The sequence below is a fragment of the Rosa rugosa genome, chromosome 6 (assembly GCF_958449725.1).
Source record: "Rosa rugosa chromosome 6, drRosRugo1.1, whole genome shotgun sequence".
Classification (NCBI taxonomy): Eukaryota; Viridiplantae; Streptophyta; class Magnoliopsida; order Rosales; family Rosaceae; genus Rosa; species Rosa rugosa.
The window spans coordinates 21,700,982-21,717,466 of record NC_084825.1 but is presented as its reverse complement, the minus strand read 5'-3'; the positions used below and the strand labels follow the sequence as shown (position 1 = coordinate 21,717,466).

The window sequence follows — 16,485 nt, the reverse complement described above, 5'->3', positions numbered from 1 at the left end:
CATCTGGAACTAAGCCTTACAAATGATATTGTTCAATCATCAATGAATGAAAAACAATTGTGGAAGATTAGAGACATCCGTGCTTGGATTCATAAAAGTTCTCGTTTTGAAATGGCGGTGGATGAACTCTCAAGAGATATAGTTCTTCACACTGAAATCTTACTCCCCTCTCGCCACCCACCCTATCTGATATCTCCATTCCTTTCCCGATGGGATCAAGGTTTTTCCAGTGGGGATTTCCAGCGTTTCTAAAAGTTGAGGTTATGATTGAGCCTCAGATTGTTATCCTACCCCCGCCTACCCTTTCCGGTTATGGTTCTGATACTTTAGGCAAGCTAGCCCCAGTATGAATATATGCCCTTGTATCTAGTTTAAATTAGTAGTAATTGATCTTTCAACTCATAGAATTGTTTCAGTTTGAAAATTTTTCTTTGTGTTGTTCATTGCTTTGTATGAATATATGTCTCGATGTCTAGTATGAATAAGTAGTTATCTGTAGTAATCTTTCAACTTTTCGGTTTGAATCTTTCTCTTTGTATTGTTCAAAAACAAAACAAAAAAAAACAACGTTGGTTAGAATGTCCATTTTAAAAATAAAATAAAAATATTATACAAGCTTGGTTTAAATATTAGATTTTGCCCAAAACTTCCATTTTTACAATGAAAATTTTTTAAGAACAGTATCTGAATTGTTACCCACTGAGAATTAAGGCACTTAAAATTTCATAATTATTACAATGATACCTGGACGTACAAACGTGACATAGTTTTTTACGTTCTCGTTTTTCTCAAATAATCTATTTCTTAAAGATTCTAAACTTCCTACCTCACCCTTGCTTTGTCCTACAATGAAAACAAAATTTTTCAAGAACTCAACTTCTTCCAAAGTGACTTGGTAACTCTAGGGTACACCAATATGGTCTCAATTTTTCTATATTCAAAATTTTACTAAATATCCTCGTTTGTTAATCTTGATTTCTTACATGAAGTAGCACTACACACTACAAGCACATATGGGATGCTCCATCCAATAAATCTTGCAATCCTAAAACCAAAAGAACCATTGTCAGTGCCTGTATTAAACAAATTACTACATCACCTCATACTTTTTAGCATTTACTAATTATCGTGTCCTTGACTTCATATTTAGATATTTATTCACACATCTCTCCAAACCTAATACACACACAAACAATCTATATACTACCATCAAATGTTAGGTTTTGAGAGCCAACACAAAATCACATCTAAAGCCTACACCAAAGCCGTGGGATGAGAATTTAGAAATTAAAGCATTCCAAACAAGTTCTAAGGAAACAAATAACCATAATAAAATCAGAACAGAACATTCGACTAAAGACATATTTAAGTCAATCACTAACATCAAAAGACTCGCTGATCTTCTAAAATTGTATGCATTCAACATTACATATGCATTTAGCATGCTAGCATATGATAGGTTTAATTATAAAGAGAAAACGAACACCTCTTTTATGAATTACCATAAAAATTGATCAGTTTATGCATGTTGAAAGGTTTAGGCTTTAGGATTTGATGGAAGAATGCACATTTTTCATTAATGAGCAACTTAGGCTATGAATATAGTTATGATGGAAGATCGTCCTATTGTGATCGGTCATACAATTTGTAATAAGTTACTAATCTCGGCTTGTATCTGATGCTTAAGTAGATGCATTCTTGCATCCTTCTGTATATTCGCTATGTTTTTTTTTCCTGGATGCCTTATTGCATCTTATTTTATTATTATTATAGTTCCCCCCTCGATGTGGTTTGTACATCTATCAGTTGTAATTTTTCTTATTATTTATTAATAGAGCTGTCATCTTTTCTAAGAAAAATAAAAAAACAGCCTAAGAACAACTATGATTTTTTTTTTTTATCGTTGGAAATATAAGATGGTTGATCAATTTTTACAAGAGATATGATTAAGTGGTGATGAGATACATTATAGTGATTTTAATTACAATTTATGTTAATTGTTTTTATTAAAGGAAATTATCTAACTTAAGGACATGTTGGAAATATTAAATCAAAAGTGCTGATGTGACATATTTTGGGATCTCAAGGAATTTTCTTTTCAAAAACAAATAATGGCAGAGATACTGTTTACTAGGATTTAGTATTACCCTATAACTATTTACATGAATAGCCGCACTAATAAAGGTATTTACAACCCTGCATAGGATATTTCATGTGACTAGTGTTGCTTCTATTATACTGGATTAAGTTGTCTTGTCAAAAAATCTTGTCATGTAATAAAAATTATGTGAAAACGAAAATAATATGTTATGACTGCTGTTTATTTGAATGAAATATTTTAAAATGTGTATTGTACATATTGAATTTCTTTTTTTGGAGGGTTGTGATGGATAATAGGAGGGCATCATGAGCTTGTGGCTCCCGAAACCTAGCCGCCTCTGTGTGGTGCTCCAATTGTGGAGATCGGCACCGGTCTCCTCTCTAAGTGGAGGTTTTCTCTCCGCATCAGGCTGTTGGCCCGCAGCCCTCCAACATCGATGCATCTCGATGCCAACCCATAAAAGCCAACTACTGGTGGCTTTTCCCGGAATCTCATCTCACCGAATCGATCTGGGCGAGATCGACAATGGGGGGGTTTGGAATTCTGGGCTAAGGATCCGACCGAGGAGGGGGCGACTCAAACCTCCTGATGACTCGAAAACTCGATGGTCTGGGCTTGACGGTCTTCTGAGTTACCCATGGCAGAGGCTTGCTTCTGGTGACCAAGACAGAGCATCATGGCTCGCTGCACTTCTGGGGACCCGGATCCGATTGATGACGGCCCGAATCTTTGCTCTCCAATCTGTGGGAGTGGAGGAGATAGTCGTCGTGCGTCGTTTCGCAGATGCATTGATGGAAGAAAGCCAGGCCTTGGTGAATGCAGAGTATGCCGGCAAGGTGACCGGAGGTGAGAAGATGGCGGCGTCTGGTGCGTTTGGCAAGGGTGCAGCAAGGTGGGTGCCCAAATCATCTTGGGAGCCCAAAAGGATTCGGCGGCCCAAATCAGTTTGGGGGCTAAATTCAACTAGGCTTGGAGAGCCCAAACCTGTTGTGTGTACCCACTGGAATTGGGCTCTTTTGTGGGCCACACGGATACACTCTGTTTCATCAGGGTTTCGTATTTGGGATCCTGGAGGATCATTAACTCAACTAGATGCACCTATGGTTATCTTAGATCTAAATGTAGCCTATTTACTATGTATTCTTTTCATAGTGTATAGGTTCGCTTCTGAATATGTGAGCACTGATTGTCTAATGGGTGGTGCTAGCATGCCACGTCCTAGACTTGCCCGTAGATGGCAAGGGAAGGTATGTATCCGTGCCATTCTGGCTTGAGTTGAATGAGAATTGTTTGGTTCAAAAAAAAAAAATAGGAGGGCATCCACATCTTACCTTGGAAATAATATTTTTTTCATAAACTAGTAGACAATATATTCAATAGAGTAAAGTGGCCTCAATAACAAATGAGTACCACAACGGCACAACCTTGACATTAACTAGACATCTTTTCTATTACAATCTCATTTAGTCATAGAGGGTCAACTTCTTTCCAGAAAATTATACTTGAAGCATTCAGAGCCACTCAAGCAACAGTGTGGGCTGCAAGATTGTGCCAAATTTGAGCTATATATATCTTCAATTTAATTCATTATTTATTTTCGTATATATTTCTTCCTAAACAGACAATCAGATTCTAGATAAGAGTTGGACAATAATTGAGTTTCAAAATGGGTTGTCGATGATCCAACTAATGTGGTTAGAATCGAGAGTTTCACTTTCTGCAATGAGGAAGTTTATAATTTCCTCCGAAATCATATTTATGGATGGTTTATGGCTAGCTTCACTAATAGACTTATTTGTCAGGTATAGCTTTAGCTAAATGTACCCCTATGGGCTGGAGTTCGCCCTGTCCGAAAATATATTAGAATAAATTTCGTTATTCGGTCAATAGTTGAGACCATCGCCGAACCAAGTTTGCTCCTTCACCCTTTTTAGAGAATTTCTACAATATATTAAGATATATTATATATATAATTACAACTCAAACAAGCACCCGTTTTATTCTAATGAGAACCCAATTTACTTTCACGAGGACATATCCTTACCCTCAGTTTTGGTTTAAAAGTTGATTTTTAAGAAAAAGAACAAAAAACAAACTGGGTCCAATTCGACCAATTCAGTCAGTTTCTCACGAATTGCCGGCTCAAGTAGGACGTCCTGAATTCAAATTGTGACCAAGAATTTCCAGCAAAAGAAACTGTACAGAATTTGGAAACACTACATAGCCAAAGCCTAGATAATCACTGGTGCAAAATCATGAACAACAACCCACTTTTCATCAATTTCCAGCAAAAAAAGAAACGCCAAAACAATGTACATCTTACTAATCAAAACAGAAATCTATTGATAAAACTAAATTCCCCACACGGAATTCACAAGGGGGAGGGGCAAGGAGTATAAATTGAAATCATTTAAGATTTACTGAAACAAAGAGAAGGATCAACAAACCCTAAGGGTTACTTCCCCTGCTATACATCCCACCCATCCTTCCGCCCATCAAATTCCCACTTGCGCCCAGCCAAAGTTCCATACATTTCAGAAAATTTCACCAGGCAGTTGCTCCTCTTGTTGTAGTGAACTTGGGTATTTCGGCTAATAGCAGCACCAGATAACTTCGACGTATCTATCGCCCATGCTGGCCTCACATACTCCACATTCTGAGATGAGCTAGCATTTGCATACAGGTAATTCATAAGCACGTCCTCGCAATTGAAAGACTTGTCCACAAAGTCCCTCCCTGGGCTAGCTTCTTCACTCCAATACCTCTTAAAAGCAACTTGGCTATCAAGGAAAGCTGCCCCAGTGAGAATCATATTATAGCCTCTATGACTCCGAGCATGTTTCTCACCTCTGTACTTCAATGGACTTCCATCAATGAGCCGGGGGTAGAAACCCACAATACGATCCGGGTGTTGACGCCATATCCTGAATCCTCTCTCAATATCATTGCAGGTCATCATAATGTCGTCATCAAGCTCCAGAACAGCTCGAGTCTTTATCAAAGAATCCAACTTGAACCGGTTATTCAGGGAGTTCTGTTTCTCTACTCTGATCCTAACTGGCACAGCAGAGTCAAAATCACTCGCTTCAGGAGGTATACCCTTGTTCCACACCACAACAATTTCTCTTACCGATGAACATCTAGAATAGTGTTTAACATACATTTTCAAATTCCAGAGACGAGCATCATAAGTCATTGTTAATAATGTGAACTGTGAGTAATGACCTTTTAATGGGTAAGCTTCTTCTGCACCGCTGCCGCCATAGATATATTTAACCCCTGTGCACATAGCTGCCACTCCAAATGCCAAATATATAGCAAGAACTAGTCTTCCAGCACAGGTATTAGGCTTAATCCTACCTCTGAGGAATGAAACTGCTCTGTTCAAGCGGCTGCAAAAACGTCTCAGTTTGGACGAACACAGATATGACCTTTCACAAGCCAAGAATGCATCACTTCTCTTACCCGAGTTGTGAGTGCACCAATTGGGGGGAATCATGCACTTCACAGCTCCAAGTAGTACACCTAGTAAGATAACAAGTATAGCGACAATGGCAACTGAAGCACTACCAACAATAAACCTGTGTACAGAATCTCCAGAAGGTACACGGTCTCCATCCATTACTGCAATCCACCCTCCAGTATTTAGTTGTTGCACATCGAGATGATGGAAGCGAACACCATTCCAAGCATTGCGACCCTTACTTGGCTTAGGAAGGCCCAACGGGACTTCAACTTCCTTATATTCATCTTTGGTAAGAACTTCCACCTTAAAGGTGCGCACACGTCTCCCATACGTTTCAGCACAGTCTTGACCAAAGCGATAGAGATTCCCGTTGTAAAAAAATGGTCTGCCTCCATTTCGAGCCCCAAAGCTCTTGTCACCATTATATATAGGGTTCTTCTTGTGTGGTTTCCAAGGACCCAATGGCGAGCTACTGTACCAGATTTCCAACTGTCCATTCTTTGTGGTGCCAAATCCACTGTGGTCTGAACCGAAAAGCCAAAAGGCTCCATCGTAATTGATAAGGAATGAGTCTACAAGAGGCTTTTTCAAGATCACCTTTTCTAGAGTCCATTGCATGGGAAAACTGAGGGCTCGATAGAGACGAACTTCACCATTCGTGCTGCTTTCAGGCATCATATATATCTGTAAGAGATAGTAAAGGATGAGGTTATGCATTAGCATATAAAGTTTGGATGATAGGTGCCATGTTGATTAAGTCAAATCAATTGATGTGGATGTAAAAGAAGTTAGATCTTACATGGCCAAGGTAGTGAAAGACATATGGATAAGAGAGATGCCACTCTTCATCCAAGGCAATGCCTAATTGCTGCCATGTTGCTCCTTTATCAGAGCTTTTTGAAACCCCAATATCTCCTTGCATAGTGATTGAATTTTTGGTTTCATAGAACATGTACAATGTATCTCCCTGAAACACAAGATCAAACTAACTGAATACATGTTTATACAATTCTAAGCAAAATAACAACTGTCCTAAAGATATGCAATGAAGAGCTGCAGACGGACAATAAAGCATCACATGCATGGATAAGTGCATATATGTAATGACATCTATCCATGTGTGCGGACACACAGAAACACAAGGTAACACTCCAACTGTGCATGCACTTATAGACACACGTTGAGGGCCAAAACAGTGCTGGCAGTCTCCAAAAGTTCACCAACTGGGATATAAAAGTGAGCAAGGGATGAAGAGTTCAATCTCTTGTGGGATGCAGTTCGTTTTTGGGCTTCCAATTGGGCATCAGTATCTTCCGAGTTCTTTTCAAGCAATCGTTTTATAAAAAAAATAATTATATAAGCTGGTCATGCCGTCCCAACTCTGCATTCATTATATTTAATGTCCTTCGTGTCATTTTCTAAATCATATGGCAAACACAATAATCCCATTATCCTTTTATCAGGTCAGTTAAAAATGAGTTATTGACTTTTGTCCAAACCATCTTCCAGAAAAGATAGTTCTCTCCAAAACAAACGCCAAAAGAAAAATGAGTAAAGACTTCCACTGTTATGAAATGACATTGATTTCAAGTGAAGTTTGAAATAGAAATGATAAATCACAAGCCACCTATAATGATGAACAATTTGACAACTTATAATGGTTACTTCTTTTTGGGTACATGAAAACTGCATTGCTATATGATAATAACAACACTAGGCTGATAATCTTAGCAACGGTGGTGGTCCCTGACTGAGAACTATTAGAATCCACACAGGGCTTTTATAATATCAAAATATGAAGTTCTATGAATGAATCTATGTACCTATGGTACAGCAACCACAAAGTCATGTAATGCTACGATCAGAACAACCTATTCAGCAAAACCTAAGCCAACTTTTTACGACAACAGCCATCATCGAATAAAAGGTATACGAATTAGCAACATATATTATTCCCACTATCCCATGGGAATACATCAGAATCATATATACCAACTGGGAAAATCGAATGGAACATGAATGAAGTTTGACACTGGATTACCAATGATAAACCAAATCTACCATGCATTTATACACAGGAGACATCACTATAAAATGAGCTACATCTCCTATATCGCAACTCTCCAACAAACTGTAGATAAAGGATCTTATAAGGGGGATCCCTTATGGTACGAAAAGAATGGGATCGCCCGTCTGCGCAACTCTTAATGCAATCCAATGATTTGAACCGCCAATTTGTTAATTTTTAACTATGCAGAAATTTCACTAAAACTGTAACTGACAGGGGATGGAAAGGGGCAGTGCTTACTACATACACACCGGCAAACCCCAGATTGTAAAAGATAATTTGTGTAGACAATAAGATAAGCTTAAAAGCTCCTCCCTAAAAGTACATGTAAGAATCCACTATTTCAAATATTTTTCAAGAATCTAAATTTCTACTCTTCTAGTTATTTCATAGAAATGGAAACTCTCCCAACATTACAATTTCATCTGTGTCATCCTAACAAAGATTATATTGAAAGTAGTCATGAGGTAGAATAATTAATTAATAGAAAGATCTAAGAACTATTCATTGTATTCAAATCAATATAGAGTTTAAACATGAGAAAGGTTAATGACGCTTACTCTGGTTAATATGTGGGATGAGGACAATTATAGCAGTTAGTTATGAGGTAGAACAATTCATTCAATACAAATTACAAGGTACAATACAAGAAAGTTTACTACCGCAATACATATTATCCACATCACCATGTCAAAATATTTATACAGGTTGTGCCCTGATACCATTCTCGACATGGCGTGTAATATCTACACTGAAAGCAAATCCATTCCTAGAGCTACACTATAAAACCAACACAACAGTATCATTTACTGCCAAACGGCACGCATAATGTCCAAGGCTACTATTAAGACCTCCCCCCAAAATTTGTATAGCTGCATTACAAATTAGAAGCCATGCGACTGATCATCAGAACAATGAAGTAGGATGTCACTCAGATTAACCCTCTTTCACAAACATTGGCTTCTACAAAGCCTAGTAAATTTAATGCAAATGGTCAAAATTATGGATAACCTAACAGTCAGCCAAAAAAAACAGAGTGCGGAAGACAACATTGGAATAGTCTATAGGCCCTAACGTATAGAAGAACATAAGTCCAATTAAATTAGGTACCAACTAGATTATGCATAGCTGTTTATCATTGTCTTGCCTGAACTCACTTAAGCATATTACTACTGCTGCTACACATAAGAATAGCAAAACAATCAAAACCTGTCCTTTTCAGCTGTAACCATTTAGTCCCCAGGGTTTTAAGGGAGCCATAACAATAAATTCAATTTACAACCATCTAGTCCCCAAGATTATAAACATACAAGTCCCTGAAAGATCACGTTACTTACTACAGTAAAATCTTCTTTTACGTTCTGAAAATCAGCGCGGAACTTAAATCGACACAGAACTAGTTGTTTTATCAGAATTGCAACAGCCAATAAATTTCAGCAAAAAGCAAAGCAATTACCTGAACATAAAGGAAAGGATCAGCAACAAAATTACTTGGGAAACCAGATTCAGAAACTGAAGCACAAGTCACAACAGGGTTTGCCACAGGCCAGGCGGCACTCTTGTCTCTCCATACATTCGTCTGCACCAAAATTCGAACTAATTTACAAAACTATTATCACCCAAAGTCAATACTTAACAGACACCCCACCTCAAAACAAAAAATTACAGAACCCAAAATTCACAATTAACAGACACCCACCTCCCATATAAAATGAAAATTATAATCCCCAAAATCAATCATAAAGCAAATAGAAGAACATACCCATCCAAGAAAAACAAAGTCTATAATACAAGAAATTGACAATTTCAATACCACACTTTCAGCATAGCAACCCAACATCCAATAAGTCAAAAATTAAAGAAAAAACCAGAATCAACAATCCAACCCAAACCCACTATCAGTCAAAACACCAAACCCCTAAACAAAACTGACCCCCCCAAAAAAAAAATTAAATAAAAAAAAAAAAAATAGTCATAATCACAAGAACAAAGGAGACAGAGTTACAGTTAAAAAAAAAAAAAAAGGGGGGGAAATGATCCTTACAGCTTCAATGGGCTTGAGATTAAAGGGAGAGTCACCGAAGAAAACGCCAACGGACCAAGAACCTTCATTGTCCTCCTGACACCCAAGCACGGCGGCCGACGACGAAGACTCCACCGCCGTGGTCCGAGCGTAATAATACGGCGTGAAAGCAAACCACACATAAATCGTAGCGACTGATCCAAACAACACAAAACAGCCGAAGAAGAAAACGAACCCCGACGACATCAGGCACCTCCATTTACACCTACACTTGAGGCTCATGTTGCAGCAGCTACTATTATTACTATTATTATTAATATTACTGGTGCTATTATTCCCGGTACCATTGCTCGTACCACCGCCACCGCCGCCGCCCGCAGGACTGAAACCCATCAGAAAGAAAGAAAAAAAAGACCGTCCCCCGCCTCAAGCCGACGTGTCACCGCGGCTGAAACGGCGCCGTATGGCCACCGGCATTCCGAACCAATCGAATTTTTTTTTCCGGGGGAATTTAGGTTTGGGGGAGACGCGGTTGTGGGGGAGATGGAAACAAGGAAGGAAGGAAGGAAGGAAAGGAAGAAAGAAACAAAAGAGAGGAAAGGTGATATGGGGGGGAGGCAAAAGAGAGCGTTACGATAATATACGAACTTTAGAACTATATATTATACAATTATTATTCTTACGTGGAATGCAACTACGAGAGTACATTGTATTAATAATCTGTCCAAGTATATATAGGCCGGGCTGGTGTGTGAGTATAGAGGAGTGGTTCGGCTAGTCTCTCACTTTACCCATCAGTTCTTAAATACACGTGGGGCCCGGTGGGGTAGCCGGACTTGGTTATTTTTTTGGGTTAGTATGGTTGTACCCAAGAAGTTGATTTGCGATGCGTCTTCCCATTTTGCTGAGTTCTGTTTTTGATAGATAGCACCTATGTAGATGGAGAGTTGTTTGGCGGGTTGTACTCTTTGCTCGGTTCGGAGAGTTTTGTTTTTAACTTTTTATGGGTTTTCGGGTTTTGATAGAAGATTTGGTTGATGATTTAAATTCTTAGAGATACCGGTCAAACGTATTATTGAATTCGGTCAAATTACATAAATTTTGATAGTTTCAATGAATTTAAACTATTGATTGAGATTCAATAGGAAAATTTTAATGAGGCTCTACTTTATTCGTAGTACCAACTTAATTGTGTAAAGAGCATATTCTAGAGAGTTTTTTTTTTTTTGGCTGAAAGCAATTAGAAATAGCAAAATCTTTCATTTGTTTATGGTAGGTTTTTCTACACTGCTTATTCACATTTCAGAGAGGTGTCGAGGTCAAGTTAGGTTAATTTGTTTTTTTTAATGGGGTTACAAATTTTTGTAGCGCTTATTTGTAAATTTTGCCAGCAAGAACAGCACCGCTGTCAGCGCCTGATCAAGGCGAGAGGATGGACGTCCGCACTTTTGCTGCACTGCAGACGTCCTCTTCTGATCCTCTCTCTGTATATATATATATACTTACTTGTTTAGGTTCTTGCAAATCTAAGGTTCATCGGAGAGGTGCTAACTAGGGAACATTAACCTCTTTGTTATTTTTTTTATTTATATTTTTTATATTTTTTATTTTTGTAATCATATGGCTAGAGGCAAGAGGCAATAGATTATAAGTTGGTCATCTAAACAAAGAAGTATGTCGACCTTGAAATAATTTGTATATCCATGAAGAGCCTTATCACATGGCTCAAGGGAGATAAATGTTGGCTAAGAATTATAGTAAATAACATGGGGAGGGCTTATTGAAGGCAGCATTGTAATGTCAACTGGGGCCGGGGTACGTGCATACGTATTTCTTCAACGGTTTTGCCCACCGGAAAGAGCGAGGGAATGGATTTGAAATTTGTGTTTAATTTGACTGTCTAGTTCAAATCAATTTTGGAAAGTTTAATCCAACTTGTCTAGAATAACTGATGTCTTGAACTTTTCCTATAGCACATGGCTTTATAAAAGGATAAACCAAAAGTTGCTATCGACTTGACCCAAGAAAAGGAAAGGAAAGGAAAAAAAAAAAAAGTACCATCTGCTCGATGAAATTTTCTTGCAGCATAAGTAAATATATTTCATCAAAGATAATATAAATTAAGTTTCTTGCAGCATAACCGCGTGGTGCGGTGTGTTGGTCGAATGGCCTAGTCTGGAACCCCCAGGTCTAGCGTTCGAATCCCAGCTCCATCCCGTGGCCAGCAGATTTGAGGGACCCTTTGGGTTCGTGCGTCTGCGGTGCAGTGGATTAGTCTGGCTTTGCCAGGCTTTCGCCGCAATGTCAGTGCAGGTGTCCTGGCGCTGGGATACAACTGCATGGGTGTGTGAGTTACTAACAACTAACCCGATCAAAAAAAAAAAAAAAGTTTCTTGCAGCATAAGTAAATAAATTTCATCAAAGATAATATAAGTTAAGTTTCTTGCAGCATAAGTAAATATATTTCATCAAATATAATATATCAGTTAAGTTGCAGCAGTAAAAATCGTATTACAATGTCATATATTTTTCTTTTTTGTCAACTTAAAGTATTCTGATTAAAGTTACGCATCTTTCATCTATACATCAATATGGTCCCCTGATTGGTAGCCCCTTAGCATGATCGTGATCTAGGGTTCAATTCTATGCCAAACTATTGGACCTTCTAGATCAAAAGTGTGTCAATCTAGTTTGTAATGTTTCTATGTCATAAAACTCAAATATGACTTCTCCACAAATAAAACAGCAGCCAATTAAACAACATTAATTTGAAATGTAAATAAGATACCAACAAGTAGGTATCAAAAGTTGGGAGTCTTTAAGTCTTTTAACTATAGCAGAATAAAAACCAAAAAGAAAAAAACGTACATAGGTATCAAAGTTTGAGATATGGATTGATATAAACTGGTACCTACGACCTAATTAACAAAGTGGAAGTTGATGTCGATCTCTCTAGAAATGAATGGTCAATTTGCTTCTTCTAATTGGTTTATCCATAGAATCTACGTTTGCAAAGCATAAAGTGATCATCAAACTAATAATGAGATTGGACTAAGTTACTAAGAACTAATGAATTTAGGAAAGGATAATACTTTATTAAGTGCTTGTTGCTAACCCCAGATTCTTTAATTATTAGTTCTCTGTTGTAAATATTATTATCTATATGGCTGTCCACGTAAATACTCATTAGTTGTGTACTTTGATGTAAACTCTACTTCTATATAAAGGAGGCTAATGAGACTGAATGATATACACTTCTACTTTCTCCCAACTATTCTCTCTTTATCTTTTCTCTACTCTATAACACGTTATCAGCACGCTTTGCTCTATTTTGTTTTCATTTAACTCCATGATGATCCATGAGGTTAATGGTGCAATTCTATTGCTTTGACCAATAACTTTGATCTACGAGTTTTACTTATATAGAATTCATTTGATTTCCTTTTAAAATCATGAGGATGAGTACATACATATTGGGTGATACAATTTTCAAAATCACCGAGAACTCTGTGTGGTTTAATATATATTTTCTAATTATGTTTTGTTATACGGACAAACTTATTGATCCCAGATTATCTTATGTCATCCATTTTTCCATGATATCCATTCATTTTGTAAACAAGTAAATTGTGTGTTCTAATAGGTATGGTACTTATCATATCAAGAGGTATTTTTGATTTTCCCATATACATGTGCGAATATCTAGCATGCTTTACTAGATGCATGATAGACTGAACGTTTTAATGTTTTACTAGAACTCAATAACTTATCAATCTGATCATTTGGCGGTTTGGATAGTCATGATTTGTTTTTATCTCCTATACATCTAAAATGGGCATGTGACCATAATTGCAGTTTCATTTATTGATTAATTTGGTCCTTCAGACTTGTGTCTCTTTAAAAAAAAAAAAAAAAAAAAAAAGACTTGTGTCTCTTTGAAGGTGGGGTCAAACCATATGTCTCTTCACTTCCACTGACCACCGGCACATTTTCATTCAAAGCTTTCATAAACTGTAAATCACCAAGGCCATCAGCATAAGAACGCACCTCCTTTCTTGGCCGCTTTCCCGAGACGTTGCTATAATCAAATCCTTTGGAAGCTGTAACCTTATCAGTTACTTCAATGCCGGGTAAGTTTTGATTAGTTATAATTATACCGCTGAAGATACATCCCTGATTTATGCTTCACAAATGCTATCCCATGGTCCGATCGAGCATACATTTTTATGTTCTAAGAAAGAGGGAGTTTATTTTTGGATATATATAATAGGTATATATACGGATGTATCTCCATGTATTAGCAAGCATATATCAATGATAGTTATTGAACTCCAGATCAAGACCTGAAGTCTTTGGATCTGATTGCATGCAGACCTGAAGTCTCTTGATCCAATTACAGAGGGCCTGAAGTTCCTCAAGACTTGCATAATGATAAAATTTTAACATGATGTTCGTCAAAGTTTATGCAATTAACGAAGGCCAGAAGATCCTCGTACCTATAAAATTGAGCATATGAACTCCCATATTTTTTTTATCCCCAATATAAGAGGGCCGGAAGTTCCTCAAATTATTTTAGAATTGGGGTTCCCTCCTCGAATTTGAAGTTCAATTTTAAGCACTTGGCTAAAGCTAGCAGCTACGCTCTCCACAAGACAAAATTATGTTCTTGTGTGATTAGAGGAGAGAAAAAAGATTATCATTTTGTGAAGTTAAGCAGACCAGAAGTTCTGTGTAATTTCTTCATTAATGGAACCAGAAGTTTCCACAGTTAATTTTATTGCATAATTTATCTTTTTATTCCCTGCAATTTTCCTATTTTGTTATGTACTTTCATTACAGTACTTATCTTTTAATTTTTTTTGTTATTCATATGGACCAGCAGCCCTATATCTCGAACATATGAATTTCGAATGTAATATTTTTGAACCATAAGTTCAAAATTTCATAGTAGAACCTGAAGTTCTAACAGTAAAACTCAAACCCAAAGCTTTGAGTATAAAATATAAATTAGAAGTGAACTTGAAGATTCACTTTAGTTACCTCGAGCCTGAAGTTTCGAGCATCAAATTTGTTTGAACCTGAAGTTCACCATACGAAATTTTAGAACCAGCAGTTCTAATAGTAAAAAGTTCGAACCTGAAGCTTCGATTACACATGATTTATTTTAACTTTATGTCCATTTCGAACCAGAAGTTTCGAGTGAATTTTTGTATGTTAATTGATACATTCTTCTTTATGCTTGCCTAAAGCATTCTTACTGTTTTCTTACATTAATTACTATACCATAAGTTCACTCCACCTTAGAACCTGTAGTTCTAATTGTGCAGACTCGAGCCTTAAGTTTCGAGTGGATATATGGACAATTTATCGAAGAGTTTTAGTCTCGGTCAACCTCAAACCTGAAGTTTTGAGATAATTATATTGACACCAATTTAAAAGTAAGCAGATATTTAACCGTTGGTTTATGACGAATGGGTATGAGTATACCCCAAAATTTGTGATCGTGACTTTTGTAATTAAAAGAGATCAGAACCTGTAGTTCCTTGATCCTTAATTACATGAGGACTTGAAGTTCCTCAATGATCATACTCACTAGATGACCATCTAAAATCCCTCATTTATAAGTTATGGTCATAAAGTTTAAACTTGATATTTCGAATAATCATTTTGGCCAGAAGTTCAAAATGCATTTGATGTTATTAATCTACATCAAACAACAATACAATAATTGAACGTCATGTTTTACCTGTATAACATGAACCAGAAGCTTCGTGTATATCCTATGAGATCCACTGTTCAATTCTTGCAAATTTGATTTGTGTCCTCTTCAAACTTTATGTTTTGAGAAAATTTTGGTAACCTCTTGAGTTTCCATTGAAACTAAATGTTTCTTAATCTGATTATCTTAGAACGTCATGTTCCTCAAGAAGTTGTTACAAAATGGAAAAAATCGAAATCTCAAGTTTCTTGGATCTCCGATTATATGAGGACCTGAAGTTCCTCCTCTTTATGACTATAAATATATACGTGACAGAGAACTTGAGGTTCTCCACGTGATACGTGATAATGTTACTCTATTATTATGGATTATAGTCTTCAACTTGAAATTTTCGAGTATATCATTTTGGCCAACAGTTCAAAATAAAGTTGGTCCATTCCAATTATCAGTATTTCACAATTAATGTTTACTGAAGCTAAGGTACACCCATATCAAGAGTCGTAGATCTTGATCTATGGCTCCGATTGAGCTACTATCATGTTACCAAATTTGAAATACTGTTGCATTAATTACCTCCTATATGGTTGGAGAAGACTTTATGCCATCAGATATATACTGTAACGAATTTTCTGCAGTAAACTCAGTCATATGATGTCATGAACCTGAAGTTCCTTGAACCAAATACACTATTTTGGCATGACCGGTTACATCATCTTTTGTCTACCATGTTGCATGGAATCACTTACAAGTTTTGATGACTGCTAACCTTACTCACAAGCAAATTGTTTATTTACCGCATATTTGCGAGTTGTCACTTTAATGAGACAATCCTCCTGCAATGAGGGGGAGAAAGATTGTTCCTGAAGAACGATATGAATTGGTGTGAGATATCTCCATCGTCTTATTTTGACTTCGAGAAATATCTAAACTAGTGAATTGATAAAAGAAAGTGACAAAATTATATGCTAAATGCAAAGGCATCAGCTTGGGTTAAAGTCCTTGAGACCGACCATATTAATACAAACAATGTAGAGTCATTTGATTTGTGGGATACAAGTGTATCCAATTGACATGGTTCTCCTGAAGAGAATGCCATTAAACAATATCA

At 37.0% G+C, this 16,485-nt stretch overlaps 1 protein-coding gene across 1 annotated transcript; it reads right to left on the bottom strand.

The window, feature by feature from the left end:
* Positions 1–4,354: 4,354 nt before the first annotated feature.
* Positions 4,355–10,340, bottom strand: LOC133714832 (glucosamine inositolphosphorylceramide transferase 1). Its single transcript, XM_062141091.1, has 4 exons — positions 9,680–10,340; positions 9,092–9,214; positions 6,367–6,534; positions 4,355–6,251 (listed from the first exon to the last, which is right to left on the bottom strand). The coding sequence occupies exons 1-4, from the start codon at positions 10,049–10,051 to the stop codon at positions 4,569–4,571; spliced, it is 2,346 nt and encodes a 781-aa protein (XP_061997075.1). The 5' UTR covers positions 10,052–10,340; the 3' UTR covers positions 4,355–4,568.
* Between the last annotated feature and the right edge of the window lie 6,145 nt (positions 10,341–16,485).

What these genes read in the sequence shown, in the direction of transcription:
- LOC133714832 (XM_062141091.1), bottom strand. Translation starts at nt 10,051, where the DNA reads ATGGGTTTCAGTCCTGCGGGCGGCGGCGGTGGCGGTGGTACGAGCAAT. An exon ending in ATCTCAAGCCCATTGAAGCT is followed by an intron (nt 9,215 to 9,679) that starts GTAAGGATCATT and finishes ATTTTGGTGCAG; the next exon opens with ACGAATGTATGGAGAGACAA. An exon ending in ATCCTTTCCTTTATGTTCAG is followed by an intron (nt 6,535 to 9,091) that starts GTAATTGCTTTG and finishes CTTGTGTTTCAG; the next exon opens with GGAGATACATTGTACATGTT.